The sequence below is a fragment of the Hyperoodon ampullatus genome, assembly GCF_949752795.1.
Source record: "Hyperoodon ampullatus genome assembly, chromosome: 4".
Taxonomy (NCBI): Eukaryota; Metazoa; Chordata; class Mammalia; order Artiodactyla; family Ziphiidae; genus Hyperoodon; species Hyperoodon ampullatus.
In genome coordinates, this window is record NC_136917.1 from 64721081 (window position 1) to 64741491 (window position 20411).

General features: G+C 39.0%; 1 protein-coding gene across 1 annotated transcript in view; it reads right to left on the reverse strand.

Moving 5' to 3' along the window:
- The window catches only part of HSPA4 (heat shock protein family A (Hsp70) member 4), a gene marked incomplete at its 5' end in the record, with an annotated part of 42484 nt that overhangs the window by 6601 nt on the left and 15472 nt on the right, over positions 1 to 20411 (reverse strand). Inside the window, 9 exons of the mRNA XM_079702641.1 lie at positions 1579 to 1668; positions 2937 to 3118; positions 4332 to 4465; positions 4874 to 4980; positions 5474 to 5625; positions 7335 to 7411; positions 11346 to 11590; positions 14525 to 14658; positions 15318 to 15417. Of these exons, the coding sequence (XP_079558767.1) occupies positions 1579 to 1668; positions 2937 to 3118; positions 4332 to 4465; positions 4874 to 4980; positions 5474 to 5625; positions 7335 to 7411; positions 11346 to 11590; positions 14525 to 14658; positions 15318 to 15417 (1221 nt within the window). The remainder of the gene's footprint in view (positions 1 to 1578; positions 1669 to 2936; positions 3119 to 4331; positions 4466 to 4873; positions 4981 to 5473; positions 5626 to 7334; positions 7412 to 11345; positions 11591 to 14524; positions 14659 to 15317; positions 15418 to 20411) is intronic.

Here is a 20411-nt window from a genome sequence, read left to right on the forward strand (position 1 = left end):
TATTAAATATTCTCTAATTTTCTTCCACTCTTATCTAAACATATGAACATGCATAGGAAATTAGTGGGGAGAGGGTATGAAATTTTTAAGGATCAGAAATCCAGTAGTAATATGACTTCCAGAGTATCTGCACCTATTTACATTCTCACAAGGAGTAAAAGAATCCATTCCACTGTACCCTGGCCAAAAAAAGGAATTCATTTACCATGATCTATTATTTTCGTTGGGTCAATAACCTTTCTTCACACAGTTATAAGACATACTTATTTCTTCAAATTGCCCAGTCATATTTCATCCAGCGTTCTCTTGGGATCTTTGTGATTTTTCCCCCCAAGTGATTGACTCTTCTAGTTTTTTTCTAATCTTCTATTACTTGTCTATGCAAGCTTTTATTGTTGAATCTATCCACCTTTTCCTTTCTCATTACTTTCATTGCTTTTACGCTTTGAAAGCTCTTGCTGATCCACAAATTAGAAAAATATCCATTCCAGTTGTTTTTTATTTGTAACTTTCAAATAATCTAGAATACAAAGTCATTTCCCCATCTCCTGTCCAAATCTTAAGTCAGGGCTGATTTATGCCTCATTTGTATTTTATTTCCCTTAGAAACAATACTATGAAAGGCGTCAGTTCCCGAGCCACCTCAGGGAAGGAACATAAATAAGAAACCCCATGAAACTTGCCACAGCTCCATGGCATTGGGGGGCGGGGAGGGGAAGGCAGGCGGGTCCACCTCTCTCCTTTCTCCTCCCCGACCTTCCCAAACACAGAAAAATACGTACTTCTCTTACCCACTGCTGTCCCCAACCCAGGCAATAACAGGTCTTCCACCTTGGAAAAGGCCTACAGTACACTAAAGCATCTATGAGGATGATTTCCTCTGCCATTTTTTTTTTTTACAATTATTTGCACAGCTAAAGGAATAAAATTTGTTAACTGACATGAAAATGGGTACCAGACTTAAGCCTCCTAAAGGCTCTGCCAAACCCTTTTAAATGCCACAATCAGAAATACCTTAGAAGGTGAAATTATACACTGCAATGTCAAATAATTTGTAAGAAAAGCTGTTTTCAATGCTGATGACAAAATTTAAACATGAAAACTCTAAAGTTAAAGAACAGGTTGTAAAGGATCCAAAAATGCTACATATCCATTTAAATACTTGGGATAAATATTAACATTTCTTACAAAATATATTTTAAAACAGTGTATTTCAACAAAAAGACAAGTTTCAGAGAGCTGACAAAATTTGAAAGAAACATCTTTCATTGTTTATTAGTAAAGAATAAATTATGGGTAGGATGACTATTAGTAACAGCCATTCAGAAACCAGCATGAACCAATCACTAGCCTAGTAAAACTAAGGCTTCTGAGTGCTTTCTTCCCACAAACCATCCAGACTAAAGTTCAAAGACCATTTTGCCAAAGATACTTTCCAACCATACTACAAAATCTTGCTTTAAAGACTATTCAGATAAATGAAGATTTCTAATATAATTCCCTTCCAAGACATAACAGGTCAGCCAAAACCATTATGTAAAAAAGACGACAAATCATACTCTAAAACACAATTCATACCTCCATTTCTTCAGACTCTGCCTTATTTTCTGCTGGTGTCTGCTGCTGTTGCTCTTCAACATGTGGTTCCTCCTGATCCACTTGCATCTTCTGAAAAACAGGTCACATCAAATCCTGAAACTAGGAAATACTAGTGAAAGACTAAGAAACCTTCATGACACATTGGCAAAATCACATGATGTGGAATTCCTGCTAATTACCAACAATCAGACAACCCAGACTCAAATTCCAGCTATAACACATATTTTACACTTAGAACATGAAAGTTTTCCTCTCTGGATCTCGGTTACTACATCTGTACAATGGAAATAACTCTTGCCTCGTCCTTATATAAATAACAGTGGCTATAGAACTACATTGTAAAACCATAGCAGTACTTATAAGCACACAGCGTGGCAATATTTAACACAATAAAATCTGAAGAAAGCATGAGTTTCTCCTAGCTTCCTCATGAATACATTTCTCTCAAAAGTCTTAACTTTTTCTAGCAGTTTTTAAATCAGTCTTTCCATCCTCAAAAGTACAACCACTGTGTACATTAGGGGAGGTGGACACCCTGAAAATTCTGTTAAAGGTGTTAAAAGAACAAAGGCTGACAGAAATGACAAAGAAGGGAGAAGTTTGTAGAGACCTTGAATCACACTGGCTTTCAATGCCTGCAGCACATTATAATGACCTCGGAGGCTTTTAAAACTGACACCTGGGCTCTAGCCCAGACCAAGTCAAACAAAATCTGTGGGGATGAGACCCCAAACATTTATAGTTTTATAAAGCCTTGATTTTTATACACAATAAGTACAAGACCCAGTGCATGATTCCAACAAATGAGTGTGAATTCTATGCTACCTGTGGAAATAATCAACTGAGACTCAGCATTCCCCAGTAATCGGAAAGAACCGAGAATAAGTCAAATTGAGAGGTGCATGGTCTGAAGGAGGAAGCCAACCATGTCCCACTTCTATACAAATTCTGTATAAAGACTGCATGCTATGGACATATATACACTACCAAACGTAAGGTAGATAGCTAGTGGGAAGCAGCCGCATAGCACAGGGAGATCAGCTCGGTGCTTTGTGACCGCCTGGAGGGGTGGGATAGGGAGGGCGGGAGGGAGACGCAAAAGGGAGGGGATATGGGAACATATGTATATGTATAACTGATTAAATTTGTTAATTAAAAAAATTAAAAAAAAAAAGACTGCATGCTAGTTCACATATGATGGGGTACACATGCAAACCTACTCTCAGCAGCTGTCACCCAGTCTATTTGCTAGAATTTCTAGAATTTCTAGACAATTTGCTAGAATTTCTCTGAGCCATTATGAATGGCCTAAAATTGTATAAGATTGTCTAGATTACCTCTTCCTCCTTTGCATTCTGATCTGTTTCCATCGGTTCCTCATTTTCTTCAAACTTGTGCACTTCCACTAGAGATGCACTGGACACACTAAAAATGCCATGGACATTTACTCGAACCTTGACTTTCACTTTTGAACTGGAGCCATCAGACTGAGGGGTGACTTTCTGAACTGAAAACTGAGCTAAGGACATAAGAAAGACAAAAGAGAACACATAACCTAAAAGGATGAATTCAAACACAAATACATGCCCATACTGCCAGGTTATGTCCATTTCTCAGTGAAAGGTCAGTAACATGATACTTCAAATAAGCCAAGTGGGCACTCTCAGAATCTTACTAAATCATCAGATTTCTCCTTCCTCTGTCACATATAGTCAAACTCTTATTTATCTTGTCTCAATTAAGGACTCAAGTACCTCCTAACTCTTCAAACATGTCCTTCCCTCCAGTGCCTTATTCTAATTCATCTTTATAGGCTACTGCCAGATAAATTCCTAGATTTGTCCCACTTTCCTCTACTGAAAACCCCAGTGATTCCATACTGCTTGTCACTTATCAAGAAACTGCCATTTCTAGATTCAGTTACTATACCAGGGTTTTGCTTATGTTTTTTAATTCATAAAACTCTGTAAAGTATGAATTATCACACCTAGTCCTGTTTTACAAATGAGGAAAACAGAGTAGGTTAACTTTCCAAGCTTCTAAGTGCCATTCAAGATATTCCTAATACTTTACCCATGTATTCTAGTTCTGTAATTATCATATTAACTCCAGTTTCTCTCTCCTCGACTGGTATTATATCCAGATTCTAAGTTTCTCAGAGTCAATGAAGACTCAAGCCAACATGGTTCCATAACCTGTGATACTAATTATCACAATTTCCTAATGATTTTCTGTGTACACCTAACTCTATGTTAGGGTCAGAATTGAATCTCTTCAACTCCTTTCAGTAACTAGCACCACATTATGCACAAGGTATAACAATAATGTGCATTAACCAAGAACTACAGCCCAGGGAATTCCCTGGCAGTCCAGTGGTTAGGATTCTGTGCTTTCAATGCCGAGGGCGTGGGTTCAATCCCTGGTCGGGGAACTAACTTCCCTCAAGTCGCACAGAGCATCAATCAATCAATCAATCAATCAATAAAAATAAAAACTAAAAAATTTTTAATTAAAAAGAAAAGAAAAGAACTACAGCCCACAATAGGAGATCCAATTAAATAATGACCATCCTGCTGGTTCTAAACCTGGTAATACGGCTGAAAGTGGTTTTTTTGTGCACGTGATCTAAAATACCTAAATTTCAGCATACTCTACTTGCTTTGCTATTCCAGTTCTCCCAAGCACACGTAATTTTTTTTTCTTTTTTTTTTAATTCCCAGTTCTTTACTTACCTATAGCAGGATCTGGATAGGGCAAATCCTGAGGAGCGCTATAATAGGCCTCAAGAGTGAAAGGTTCCTTTCTATAAAATGTGAGTACTTTAGAGAAAGGAGCAGCATGATTTTTTGAAAAGACTTCACAGTCGCTGAACAGAGGAAAAAGACAAAAACACAAATTTAGGACATTGCTAACACTTTTTACCCATGTATTCTAGGTTTGTAATTACTGTATAGCTCTAGTTACTCTTCTCAACTGGTGCTGTTTGCAGATTATAAGAGTTCCCAAGAAAAAAAATATGTGTGTGTGTGTGTGTGTCTAGTGTCAGTTTTAAACATATATATATACTTCAATCAGCATATAAAAGGCACCAATTATTTCAGCAGGATCAAATAAAAGAAGCTAGTAAGGACACAAACTTATTCTGATGAATGACTAAATAATCACTTTGCTTCATGCACTACGGCAAAATATTACAGATGTGTATAACTTGAAATGGAGAGTATTTTCTAAGACTTAACACTTAAGTACAAAAATGATTAAAAAACATTATTACCTTGACCCTTCTTCAGCTGGAGAATTCCATCTCAGAGATATTGGATATGGTACTACATCAGTGATAGAAAATTCTCTGACTTTGAAAGCAGGCGATAAGATTGCACACTAGAATAATAATTTTTAAAAATTCCATTTGGCAAGTAGACATATGAACTAATTATTACAATACCTATAAAGAATGACTTCAGAAGACATCTATTTACATTAATAACTTAATAGTACCTAAATAAGTGGTTTATAAATGTCTATCATTTGTCAAAACCACCCATATAATCTAGCTATTCCTTATTACTTTTCTATTAACCTCAACCTTTATTTAACTGATGTATAACACTACTTCATGCAACAAATATGCCAAATTCTAGTGGTATTTCAGGCTTACGTATGTTTCTAGTAACTTATTTCATCTTATTACATGTTATATAGTACAAACAATTCCATTTATGAACACCACTTCTGATACCAATTTTAAAACAGAAGTTTTAGAATCTTAGACCTTAAGATCACTGAGCTAACCTCAGACTAGCTGGATACATAAAACCACTGCTGTATTTACAATGACCTATAAATGGCTACCTGTGAAAGAAAGCAAGCTCACCTGCAATGCACAGCCTCTAGTAACAGCTTCATCAGCATTTAGTGTTGTACTAAGTTCTTTACCAAAATATTTGCTGATCTTCTCTTTCACTGCAGGGATTCGTGTTGCACCACCAACTATCTCCACTGCATAAATATCTTCTTTCTTTAACTCTATTTAAAAACAATTAGAATAGACATTTATATTAAAAGAATCTTTTAATTAGTATTTTACAGTGAAATAAAAAGAGCAATATAACATTTTATCACAACAAAATAATTCACAAATGCATAACAAAACCCCACCACTCCTAATCCCCTCCACAATAACACGTGAGGGCGCACACACACACACAGGTACGCACTAAAAATAATGAGGGCAGAGTGGCACAACAATACTGGGACTTAAGAGGTGAGAGTCAGGAATACCTAATGTCCTACAGTGTACAAGTCCTACAATCTTGGAAACAGCCTCACACAAATAAATGTTAAAACATCAGTAATTGGGGGCTTCCCTGGTGGCGCAGTGGTTGAGAGTCCACCTGCTGATGCAGGGGACGCGGGTTCGTGCCCCGATCCGGGGAGATCCCACATGCTGCAGAGCGGCTGGGCCCGTGAGCCATGGCCGCTGAGCCTGCGCGTCCGGAGCCTGTGCTCCACAACGGGAGAGGCCACAACAGTGAGAGGCCCGCATACCGCAAAAAAAAAAAAAAAAATCAATAATTAAGTTGGCCATAAGGAAAATAAAAGAGCCTCAAAATATTGGACTATCCCTGACATGGCATGAAAAAAAAAAAAAAGTATGCAGATGCACATCTAGCCACTCCAGCACTCCAGCCAGAGTATAAGCATAGGCCAGATTATAACACAGGTACAATCTCCTCGTATCAGAAGGAGAGAAGGTACACACCAAGGCTCTGCTGTCACTCATAAAACACCTCTTAATACCACCTGGTTGGAACTTCCCTGGTGGTGCAGTGGTTAAGAATCCACCTGCCAATGCAGGGGACACGGGTTCAATCCCTGGTCCGGCAAGATCCCACATGCCGCAACTAAGCCCGTGCACCACAACTACTAAAGCCTGCGCACCTAGAGCCCGTACTCTGCAACAAGAGAAACCACCACAATGAGAAGCCCACTCACTGCAACTAAAGAGTAGCCCCCACTCACCGCAACTAGAAAAAGCCCACACGCAGCAACAAAGACCCAACGCAGCCAAAAATAAAAATTAAAAAAAAAACAAAACCCACCTGGTTTCCTGGTCACATTTTGTGCAACAAACACTGACAACTTGTTGAGAAGGGCTATTTAAAGAAATGGGCTGACCCAGTATGGAAAGAACATGCCCATCTGTGATAATCATTCTGATTTAAGAGCTGAGCCTGTGTCAAGATTAGAGTACATCTCAACACCATGAAATAGCAACCAACACAAGAGTGAACTCTAAGAAAAGGTTTGTCAAAGGTTTGCGGAGCATTAGTAATGCATTCCTAAATCAAACTTCCACCTTTTAGCCCAAGATAAAATTAAAGCATCCTGTTAAGTATGTGATTATCATATCCTCCCTTTACTTATTTTTCAACAAAAGTCACTGACAAGAAAACCCTACAAGACTACCACAGCAACACTGCTAAAGACAATTTTTACCACCATGAAATACCTGAGACTTTAAATCCATCTTTGAATCTGAATTACATTTCCTGGGAAAACTATCAGATTTCCCTAGACACTACTGGAGGTCCTCCAGGGGGACGATATTGATAAAAAAAAGTTTCATATTGCACTGAAGTAGTTCATACAATGAAAATTTGTAAAACTGGAAAAAAAGAAAGTAATTAACATTTTCCAAAGAGCCCAAGATGAACAGTCACAATAATACTTACTGGCCTGTTCCAAAATACTACGGAGTGGTGGCTCCACTCTAGCTAAGAGATCATCACACATCTCCAGAAATTTGCCTCTATGGAAAAGAACAATAATAGGTTAAATCACATTCCACTTTTATGTAAAATAAATCTCTATAATCAAAAAGACAGATAACAAGTACTGGCAAGGATGGAGAGAAACTGGATCTCACATACATTCCTGGTGGGAATGTAAAATGGTGTAGCCACTTTGCAAGAGTTTGGCAATTGCTCAGCATGTTATACATAGTGCTCCCATATGACCCAGCAATTCCACTCTAAGTATCTATCCAAGACAATTGAAAACACATGACCACACAAAATCTGCACATGAATGTTCACATAAGCATTATTCATAGGCAAAATAGTGTGAAAAACCCAATTATCCATCAGGTGTATTCAGCAAAAAGGAACAAAAACAATAAAAGTGACATACATGCTGGAACATGGATGAACTTTGAAAACATTATGCTAGGTGAAATAAGCCAATCACAAAGAACACGTTATATATGACTGACCCCATTTATATGCAATGTTCAGAACTGCCAACTCCAAAGAGACAGAAAGTAGATTAACCACTGCCTAGGGCTTGGGGGAGGAAGAACAGATGGACAAAAACAGCTAATGGGTACAGATATTTTTTTCTCTTTAATTAATACACTTTATTTTTTAAGACTGGTTTTAGGTTTACAGAGAAATAAACAAAATGTACAGAGAATTCCCATACACCTCTTACCCCCACACCCAGGTTCCCCTGTTAACATCTTGCATTAGTAAGATACATTTCTAACAACTGATGAGCCAATACTGATACATGATAGTATAAATTAGGGTTCTATATGATTTGACAAATGGTGTAAGTATTCACCATTACAGCATCATACTGAATAGTTTCACTCCCCTAAAAATCCTCTGTACTCTACCTATTCATCCCTCCCTTCCACTGAACCCTGGCTAACCACTGATCTTTTTACTGTCTCCATAGTTTTGCCTTTTCTAGAAGGTCATATAGTTGTCATATAGAATGTCACATAGTTCTAGAATGTCATATAGTTGGAATCATACAGCCTCTTCAGGTTGACTTCTTTTGCTTAGAAATATACATTTAAGGTTCCTCCATGTCTCTTCACAGAATGATAGTTCATTTAGAGTTTCTTTATGAGGTGATGAAAATATTCTTAAATTGGGTTGTGGTAATGGCTGCACAATTCCATGAATATATTAAAACCCAGTGAATTATATACTTTAAATGCGTGACTTTTATGAATTACATCTCAAAAAAAAAAAAAGAAAAATAGTGGAGGTATAGAATGCACCCACCAGAATGGCAAAAATTCAAGATCACTAATACCAATATTTGGTGAGGATGTGTAGCAACCAAAACAGTTTAAAATGATGGTTTGGTGGTCCAGTGGTTGACTCCATGCTCCTAATGCACGGGGCCCGGGCTCAATCCCTGGTGGGGAAACTAGATCCCACATACCGCAACTAAGACCTGGAGAAGAATGCATGAATGAATATTTTTTTTAAACTCTTAGCTTTGTCTAAATAAATAAATAAATTGATGGGTAGACAGAGGATGGTTAGATGAACAGATCAATAGGTATGTGGAAAAAACAAGTACAGTTAATATTATCAGTAGACCCTAAGTGGCAGGATAAGGAGGTTCACTGTAAAATTCTTTCAGTTTTGCTGCATATTTGAAAATGTCCAAAATAAAAACATGAAAAGCAAAGGTACAGAGAGCATTCTAGAAAGATGGCAGCAGCAGCAGTAGAGGTTTTTCCTTTTTTTAAAGTTTTATTGAAATTTAATTCACATACCATAGAACTGACACATTTAAAGTGTACAATTCAATGGCTTTTAGTATATTCAGAATTGTGCAAACATCACCACTATCTATTTTAAAACATTTTCATCACCCTATAAAAGAGTATTTTCATCACCATTAACATTATTCTCCCAACTCCCCCACCAACCCTCCAGCCCTAGGCAACCACTCATTCTGGACATTTCATACAAACAGAATTAGACAAAATGTAGTCCATTTTAACTTATTTCTTTCATGTAGCATAAACTTTTCAAGGTTTATCCATGCTACAGTACGCATCTGTACAACATTTTTTTTAATTGCCAAATAATACTCCATTGTATGGATATATCACGTTTTGTTTATTTTGTCAGTTGATGGGCATTTCGGTTGTTTCCATTTTGGGGGTATTATAAGTAGTGCTGCTATGAACATTCATATATAAATTTTTGTGTAAATGTGCTTTCATTTCTCTTGGGTATGGAGTGGAACTGCTGAATCATATGGTAACTATATTTTACTCACTTTTATGTGAAATAAGTATTTGAGCTTTTTTTTAATGAATTTATTTATTTATTTTTTATTTTTGGCTGCATTGGGTCTTTGTTGTTGCACACAGGCTTTCTCTAGTTGCAGGGAGCGGGGGCTACCCTTTCGTTGCCGTGCGTGGGCTTCTCACTGCAGTGGCTTCTCTTGCTGCGGAGCATGGGCTCTAGGCACACAGCCTTCAGTAGCTGTGGCATGAGGGCTCAGTTGTGGCTCACAGGCTCTAGGGCGCAGGCTCAGTAGTTGTGGTGCATGGGCTTAGTTGCGCCACGGCATGTGAGATCTTCCCAGACCAGGGCTCGAACCCCTGTCCCCTGCATTGGCAGGCAGATTCTTAACCACTGCATCACCAGGGAAGTCCCTTCTGAGCTTTTAGAAGAGAAGTGTGCGCTGCCACTAGAGATGCACTGGACATGTTGAAAATAGCTTGGTGATTCCTCAAAAAGCTAAACATATGATTACCACATGACCCAGCAATTCCCCCCCTAGCTATATACCCAAAAGAACTGAAAACAAGATACTCAAATAACTTGTTCATGAATGTTCATAGAAACACTCGTCACAATAGCTAAAAGGTGGAAACCCAAATGTCCATCAACTGATGAATGGAAAAATAAAACGTGATATACCCACACAAATGTAGTATTATTTGCCATAAAAAGCAACGAGGTACTAATACATGAACCTAGGAAACATTAAGTTAAAGAAGCCAGACACAAAAGAAGCCAAACACATACTGTATGATTCCCCCTAACACATCATAGATACACAAAAAGTTGCTGTTTAATAAAAATGAAAAACATCACTTTCAAGTAGAAGAGAAAGGTGACTACAAATCTGGTTACTAGGCACAGTAATCTAATTCTGGCAGATTAAAAGCAATTCTGACTCCATCTCAATTTTCTGAAGATGGCTCAGGCCGCCCTTCTCCAAACAAGCCATCAGTCTTGCCTGAATTCTACCAGTAGAGTTCACATACTGAAGAACATCCAAGCAACCTAACCAGATAACAGAAGCAATCTGGGTATTTCTGAGGATAGCCCTGAAATGTCAGTTACCCAGAATTCTTGTAGTATTATACAAAAAGACCTGTTGTCCTCAAGTGATACTGAACTACTCAAAAACACCAATTTCTGAATCAATGACTAAAGCAAATTCAGTTTAATCCTGCATTAAAGCACTTTGCCCTGAATTTATGAAAACTGGTAACTCACGTGTAATACATGCACATGTAAAGGAACTGCCAATTTCCTGGAATATTCAAATAACCAGAACAAACCTAATAGTCTACATTATTAGACTAACCAAACCCAGCCTTCACATCAAAGGCACTATCTGGACTTCCCTGGTGGTCCAGTGGTTAAGACTCTGCGCTTCCAATGCAGGGGGTGCGGGTTCGAACCCAGGTCAGGGAACTAAGATCCCATGTGCCATGTGGCACAGCCAAACATAAAAATAAATAAATTTTTTTTAAAATAAAATAAAGGCAAGATCCTGAATGGCCTCTAATTTTTACCTACAGAACTGAAGTTATCATATAACATCCATATAATTTCAACAATTAGCTAATTAAGGCTAATATAAGTAGAGAAACATCACAGTTCAGTTTACCATCAAAATATTAATATGATTACCTATTCATAGTTCCAGATACATCAACATCATTCATAAAACATTCGATGCTCAAAGGAAGGTCTGAAGCATTTGCACTCATCAATTTCTTGAGTTTCTCACACTCCTGAGACAGTCGTAATAATGGACGGATTTTGGACTTTATGTCTAGCTTGTATTTCTTCCCAAATTCCTCACAGAAGTGATTTACTAGCACCTCATCAAATTTTCTGCCTCCCAGTGTTGTGTCAAATGCAGTGGCCAGAACCTTTGAAAAAAGATGATAATTAATTCAAAAACTAACCAATTTAAAATTTTATCATGATATATATTTAAGTGGTAAGCTGTAATAAAAAGGCAAGAAGGGACATTAAGGTTGAAACAAGGCAATGCGCATGTGTCATTTAATCATGGTTACAACCACTATGGAAAGAGACATTGTAATCCCCAATTTACAGATGATACAAAGACCTAGATAGATCAGATAATATGCAGGTCACAAAGATATTAAGTGGTCGAAGTAGAATTCAAAACCCAACCTCAATTCCAAAACCTATGCTTTCTCCACTACACCAATCTGACTCCAAGCAACAATTATAATTCAAGGCCCAATACACTAACATGTCATGTACAGTTCTAGTCTTATTGCTACCACAAAACCGTGAATAATACCAAAGGCTTATTTAGTTTTATGCAATTTACTACCAGAAAATATGCTAAAGCCCGAACTCACTGCTATCTGTTTCTAATCAACATAGAAGACTAATTAGGTTAGGTTATCCTTTTCCAAATCTCTGGCAGATTAGAAGCAAACTAGATCTAATCAGATCCAATAATAGAAGACTGGCTAAATAAGTGATGACCCACACCCTTAAAACAATCTCTTCAAAGAATGTTAAATGTCCTCAGGAAGTTTTTCTTAATAAGTGAACTCATAGGAGAGGAAAACAAAACAAAACAAAAAAAAGACACAGTTCTGTGTAATTCCAATTTTGTTTTCATAAAAGACTAGAATGAAATACATCAAACTGTAGTAAGATCATGAATGTCTTTTCTTTATACATAAATGTTCCAAAATTTGACTTTATAGTAAGTATTTTGATAATCAAGTTTTAATTAAAATTGGAAAACTGACAATTAACAGCTGATAATGAAGCAGAAACTAATACACATCACTTTGACTCAAAGACAAGGCTAAATTATGGCCAGTATCTTCTGTCTAAAAAGGTGAGAGGGCTTCCCTGGTGGCGCAGTGGTTAAGAATCCACCTGCCAATGCCGGGGAGCAACAATGCCAATGTTGCTCCCACACACTGCGGAGCAACTAAGCCCACATGCCGCGCAACTACTGAAGCCCAAGCACCTAGAGCCCTGGCTCCGTAACAAGAGAAGCCACCACAGTGAGAAGCCCGTGCACTGCAACGAAGAGTAGCCCCCGCTCACCGCAACCAGAGAAAAGCCCGTGCACAGCAACGAAGACCCAATGCAGCCAAAAATAAATAAATAAAATTAAAAGTAAATAATTAAATTAAAGTTAAAAAGTGAGAGTACAAAATGGAATTTAGAAATAATCCTATTATGGATAAAAGTAAAGCTTAAACAGTGAGACTAACACTTGGTCCATCATTCACATCTGTAAAAATCGTGAACCTCTTATTTCCCAACCATCCCAAAGATTTGTTTGTATTAAAAAAACAAAACAAAAACATAAACCATAGAAACAAATCAGAATATAAAGCAGAGGCAAGTCGAGTTTTCAAAGAAACAGGATTGTAACAAAGAGAAACTCAAAATGCCCTCCAAACCTAACAAGTACTTATTTTGGGATAGGTAGTCCACTCGACCAACCCCTAAATTGGAGGCAGAAAACCAGTTTAGACCTGGCACTAAGAACCTTGATACAGAACCCAAATAGTTAAATACTCAAAATATCCTTGGTTCTTAAGCAAATTCTAGATAAAATCACCAAGCTAGAGAACTGATTTTATATCCCACTGAGGAACTAGCATATACCATCAAATTCGACTGGGACTCACAGACAAAGAAAACAAACTTATGGCTACCAAAGGGAAAGTGGGGGGATAAATTAGGAGGATGGGATTAACACTACTATAAATAAAATAGATAACCAACAAGGACCTACTGCATAGCACAGGGAACTATACTCAATATCTTGTAAAAACCTATAAGGGAAAAAGAATCTGAAAAAGAATATATATGTATAACTGAATCACTGTGCTACATACCTGAAACTAACACACTGTAAATCAACTATACTTCAATTAAAAAAAAATAAATTAAAAAAAAAAAGCCTCACTGGGGCTTCCCTGGTGGCGCAGTGGTTGAGTCCGCCTGCCGATGCAGGGGACACGGGTTCGTGCCCTGGTCCGGGAAGATCCCACATGCCGCTGAGCGGCTGGGCCTGTGAGCCATGGCCGCTGAGCCTGCGCGTCCGGAGCCTGTGCTCCACAACGGGAGAGGCCACAGCAGTGAGAGGCCTGCATACCGCTAAAAAAACAAAAAACAAAAAAAAACCCTCACTGAACACCTAAAATCTATACCTTTCACTCTATATAAATTTGACCTTAATAAGAGACTAATACAGGAAATGTGTATACATATTTAAAAAAATTTTTTTCAACTGTGACCATGATCACCCTCTGGTCCCTCTCTGCCATTAACACTGCTACACTTCTCTGTGTACAAAACTGCTTTCTCCAGAGCTCTAACATCTCCAGACATCTAGAATATAACCCCTAGTCTGGTTTCTTTCAGCCACCCAAGTTCTACTCACTCCATCCTGTTCCCAGACCACTCAAAATCTTAAGAGAATACATATATCACCTCCTCAATCCTCAGTGTAAGATATATGAAGGGACTACATGTTAAAGATTCCTCCTAGTAAGCTTGCAAGGCAAGCATTATTTTCCCCACATTATAGATAAGAAAAATAGGCTCAGGACTCTAAGAGTTTCTTCCTCAAGGTCTATGCTCTTTGCTTCATACCATGTCAACTCTTGATAAATTATTTTGGGCTTACAACTTCCACCCAACCCCTACCTACCTAATTTCTAGTTCAGATGGCTCATACCAAGTTTCCACTAGTGAAACAAAATTTTTTAACCAATTATTTTAAGTTGTCTCTCATAAATTCCTAATTACCATACACTTGTAATACAGTCTTCTGGAAAAAACATACTTACTTTAAGTTTTCCTCTATTAAACGCACATACAGAAACTTGATAAGAAGAATGCCCCATGTCTACAAAAACTACATTTCTTGGTTTCTCTTCTAAGGCAGGAAGATCTTGTTTATAGATTCCATATGCAAGAGCAACTACACAATAAGAAAAAAATTCAACATAATGTTACCATTTAAGTACTAAACTTAAAATTCATTTAAGTAGGAAAAAACAGACTCTGTATACAGATCCATGAAAGACTCAAAATCTTTATAAGCTCTGCATGATTTATTCATGAAGAACACTAACTTCAAAGAGTTAAATGCCGACATTCACTTAGGCTTCCTTACATTTCCAATTTCCAATTCCAACAACTTTGGCAATTTTTCCCAAAACCACTTCCTCCACTTCTCCAAACATTTCTTCCCATGTTTCTACTATCCTTGTGCCATCTCAATATTCCCATATATTCTACCCGCTGAGATGTTGCTTTATACCCCACCCCTGTAACTCCACCAATCCACAAGTTGGACAAAAACCCAATATTTAAACCAAAGCAATGCTCCAAACACACAATAAATGTGTTCCTTTCCAAACAAGAATGCAATTAAATACCAAAGTAAGTGCTATGAGGATACAGAAAAAGCACTTCTCAGGTGAACTCTTCATAGAATGTGACAGAGTATCCAAAAATACTATGACACACAGGTGGTAAGTGCTCCAAGCAAAACAGGGAACAAGAAACCCTAGGGTTTTAAGATTTCACAACCTTCAAGATGGAGCAAGTCAAAAATTTCAGTTAATAGTCTCTTACCTGCAGTAGTTTCATTCATTAATCGAAGGCAATTGAGACCAGCAATCTGTGTTGCATCCATCACTGACCGTCTTTCTGCATCAGTATAGAAACAAGGAACCTATGAAAAAAATTTGAAAGTTTACTGTATTATGGAGAACCCTCATTTAAAATATACCTGTCAAACAACAGTAAAATCCAGAAACGCCCTCAAATACTTACAGCAATTTATTCTGTATATGATCAAGGAAGTATTTCAAACCAGTAGGAGAAAGTTGGACTATTCAGTAGTCTTGAGACAAATGGACCGCCATACAGAAAAAATAATAAAGTTGTATCCTTACTATATACCTAATACCAACATATATTTCAAATCAAAAATTTAATGTTTTTGGGCTTCCCTGGTGGCGCAGTGGTTGAGAGTCTGCCTGCCGATGCAGGGGACACGGGTTCGTGCCCCGGTCTGGGAAGATCCCACATGCCGCGGAGCGGCTGGGCCCGTGAGCCATGGCCGCTGGGCCTGCGCGTCCGGAGCCTGTGCTCCGCAACGGGAGAGGCCACGGCAGTGAGAGGCCCGCATACCGCAAAAAAAAAAAAAAATTTAATGTTTTTTAAAAATCATGAGTACCATAATAAAAGGGAATCTTTACCGTCAAAGAAAAGATGGGATTTTCTAAATATAACACAAAACCCAAAAGAACTGGCAGGTCAAGGTGGAGTCCGCCGGTGGCCAGTGCTGGGTTCCAAGCCAGGGCCTGGAGATCAGTGGCACACCTGGGCAAAAGGCTGCAGCAGGCAGGGCTTCTCGCTGCCTCTCGCTCGCCTGGCAGCAACAACGGCAGACATCAGTGAGGCCTGTGGGGACTGGAGGCACAGCCTGGTGGGTGGGACGTACGGCTGTCCCTGGCTCGCACAACCTGCGTGATGCTTTTCTCGCCAACAGTGGCTGGCCTTCACTACCTTCAAGATCTTCGTGCACCTGGCTGGCCCTGTTGGTGTTCTCTGTGCTACTGACCCTGCGTGTGGACAGCCTGGCTCCCAGCCTCTTCTGGTGAAACATGTCTGTGCCCTTCTTCGCCGCTAACAGGCTCAGCACCTACTTCCCCACTATCATCTCCGTGCATCTCTTCCAGGACAGAGAGAAGCAGCTGGCCATGCTCAGCCTTTTCTGGGTCCTTAGAGTTCTTAGCCTCAAGTTCATTTTCAAGATGTTGTTATGCCAGAAGCTGGTGGAGCAGACTCGGGAGCTCTCCTTTGACCTGATCAAGTCTCTGGTCTTCATTCTCCTGAGGTTGCTCTTGATCTGCACCTGCTGGGTCAACCAGCCTTGCCAAGGATAAGCTATTGATAGAATGCCCAAGCTGAAGTCCCTCTTCAACCACACCACTGAAGAAGTCTGGGTCTGAAAGCCAGCTGTGCCCTGCTGAGTACCCACTTTTCTCTGTACTGATCATGTCTGAAATAGTTGCTTCAGCAGGGCTACAAAGAGCAGCCTCGATCCTTAAAATGTATTCCCTCTTGGACTTCCCTGGTGGTCCAGTGGTTAAGACTCCGCACTTCCACTGCAGGGGGCACAGGTTCGATCCCAGGTCGGGGAAGTCCCACACGCCACATAGTATGGCAAAAAAAAAAAAAAAAACAGTATTCCCCCTTATTTCATGCTTTGAATAACTAATCCTAAAATGAGATCCTGATAAGAGTCCCAGGCCCGACAGTCCTGAACTCCTCTGACAGTTGTAAACTGCATATAAGTAAAACATTCTGATGAGCTCTGAATATTTTCATGGATCCTGGGAAAGTACCCATTGTGCAAAGGCTGCCAAGCTGGACTTGGAGTTTCCCCTGGGTAGCAGCACCGACCTGGGAGCACACTGCTCCAGCCCCTAAGACAAGACTTCCTTAGATGCTTGAGCTCTAAAAAGTGTAAACCAGCTTGTGAATCCTCCCCTGTGCCACTGGGGAAAATGGTCCTTTCTTCATTCCAGCCCAGGCAGACAAGAGTATGTTGAATGAGCATAATTGGGACCCTATCTGGAGACCTGAAAAGAACTTGCTTTCAAGGAGCAGCTTGGGTTCCTATCCCAGCAGATGGCAGTGCCACGACTTTTCTACCACCCTGTGGCCAGCACTGTTAGCACACCTGAGACAGATTTAGGCATCCCTAAGGGATCAGAGGGGGGGCAGGTGCTCTGATGCTCATAGGCATTGAGACCTACAAATACTAAGTTTACAAATGGCCTCAGCCCACCGAACTAAGGTTTTTGGTTTGATGTCAGGTGCCAAATGAGAACATCTGCTGAGATAAAAATAACAGACTGTTTTGCTGGGGAAGAAAAGAAAAGAAAAGAAAAAAGAAAAAGGCGGGGGTGGGGGTTGATACATTTGACTCATTAAAAAATTCTAATAACCAAATGGGGAAAAATATTTGCAACTCACATCATAAAACAGCAAAGAGTTAATCTCTCTAATATTCAAAGAACTACAAATCAAAATAAAGACCATACACTCAAAATAAAATCAGGAAAGGATAGGAACATTTCACAAAAAGTGAAATACAAAATGGTTCATAAATTTTAAAATGTTCTAGTTTACCTAAAGAGTAAAATATCAGCATTAAAATCACACACACTTTGCTACCATTATTTATCAGAATTATTTAATACACCAATAAGCTGTGCTGGTGAGGCTGTGGTCAAACAAGCCCTCTCATGCATTGCTGATATAAGTGTAAATCAGCACAAATACTCTAAAGGGCAATTAAACAACAGCTGTTAAGGTTTAAAATACACATATCCTTTGTCCCAGCAATTGCACTTCTAGAAATTTAGCCTATAACCTACAAACTTATCACATAAGAGCAAAATGATACTTGTTCAAGTTTACTCATTGTAGTATTCTTGCAATTAAAAAAAAAAATCTGGAAGCAACCTGGATGTCCAACAAGAAGAGACTAGCTAAACAGATTATGGTACACATAAACTGCGACACTCTGCTCCACTAAAAGGAATGAAGCACCTCTTTACTGCTATGGAACATATATAAGGTAAATTGTCCAAAATATACTAAAAGAAAAATGAAAGTAAAAAAGGACCTATACATATTTGCCTGGGTACATAAAAACCTCTGGAAAGATCTGTAACAAAGTGGTAAAACTGGTAACCTCTAGGAAGGAAAATCTACTTACTAGGTAACAGATGTGCTAAAGCTTCCCATATACCCTTTTACACATCTGACTTGATTTGAACACGAGGGCTACTATTACCTTCCCCAAAAAATAAAGCTTATATTTTAACAAATAATCAATTTATAAATAAAGCAAAACCCACCCAGGCCTTATTTACATAGCAATCAGATATACCATAGTACCAAAATCTAGAGCAGTGACTGTGCAGAGAAGACTGTGCAGAAAATAGTTCACACAGAGGCCAGAGACCACTATCCTTAGGCCCGATGGCAAGGTTGGCCCTTTTCTGCATCTAGGAATTTGAATGATAAGTAGTTCCCTAAATCAACAGAAAATTTTCGCTAAATTATAAGAGTGGCTCACTGTGCCTAAACTGTCTGTACAATGTAGTTTATGCTTTACACTTAATTTGCTTCTGGAAGTCTGGAATTTTGGTACATGCAAGGCGTAACATGCCTATGTGAATGACCTCCAATAGAAATCCTGGACTCCAAGGCTCAGGCAGAACTTTGCTGGTGTATGACATTTCATATGTGCTGTCACAACTTGCTGCTGGAGGAATTAAGCACTTCTGGTCTGACTCCAATGGAAGGTGACTCTTGGAAGCTTGTACCTGGTTTCCTCCAGACATTGTCCATGTACTTTTCCCCTTTACTGATTTTGCTTTGCATCCTTTCACTATAATAAATCTTAGCTGTGAATATGGCTTTATTCTGAGTCCTGTAAATTCTCCTATCAAATCACCAAAACTCTTGAGGACCCCCAACACATAACTTAATTCATCGCCTTTTAACTTGATCCCAAAAGCTGGAAAAGCCACTCAGGCAGTCTTGCCATTTTACATAAATTTTACTTCTGCATGGAGCAAAATTCAGAATCAAAGTTAGGGCAGTAGATGGGAGGAAATGGGGACAAATCTCAAAGTCCAACAGAGATCTGGGGGAAGGCAGAAACCATCTAAGAAATACAGTGCCTGTATTGAATCTGAGCTCTTTAAGGGAAGTAGCATTCTTATTCTTTGCATCCCCAAAATGTGGGTTATGAGCCATAAGCCAATTCTTCCTGACAAATGTCAGTACTACTTTACTAGATAGCCAAGAACCAAGGAATCCATCAGTCAAAAAACTGTGAGGTTGGGCTTCCCTGGTGGCGCAGTGGTTGAGAGTCCGCCTGCCGATGCAGGGGACGCGGGTTCGTGCCCCGGTCTGGGAAGATCCCACGTGCCGCGGAGCGGTTAGGCCCGTGAGCCATGGCTGCTGAGCCTGCGCGTCCGGAGCCTGTGCTCTGCAACGGGAGAGGCCACAACAGTGAGAGGCCCGCGTACCGCAAAAAAAACAAACAAACAAAAAAAAAAACTGTGAGGTGAAATAAGCCACCTAACAGTCCTTGCTTTGCCAATCAATGCACCAAAATTAAGACAAAAGATTCCAATAAACAACAAGGTCCTACTGTACAGCACAGGGAACTATATCCAATATCCTGTGTCAAACCATAATGGCAAAGAACATATATATGTGTAACTGAATCACTTTGCTGTAGAGAAAAAATTAACACAACATTGTAAATCAACTATACTTCAATAAAATTTTTAAAAAATAAATAAAAAATTAAAAAGGCAAAGGAGGCCAAAGAGCTAAAATATCAGATAACAATGGCAGAATGAGGAGATTCATTGGCAAGGCCAATACAACCACCCAAATTTCAACAGTCCCTATGGACTTCACCATACTACAAGCACAAAGCTACAAACAGCCAGGCTTCCATCTAAATAGGGAAATGGAAAAGACAAGATGAAGTCTACTGCTGCCTTGCCTTTAGCGCTGGATACAAAAACAGTGAAGATACAGAGATAGAAATGAAGGAAAAAACAGCATTTCTAATTGAGAGTATTCAACTAATTCAACAAACAAGTGGCTACCATGTGCCAGGCA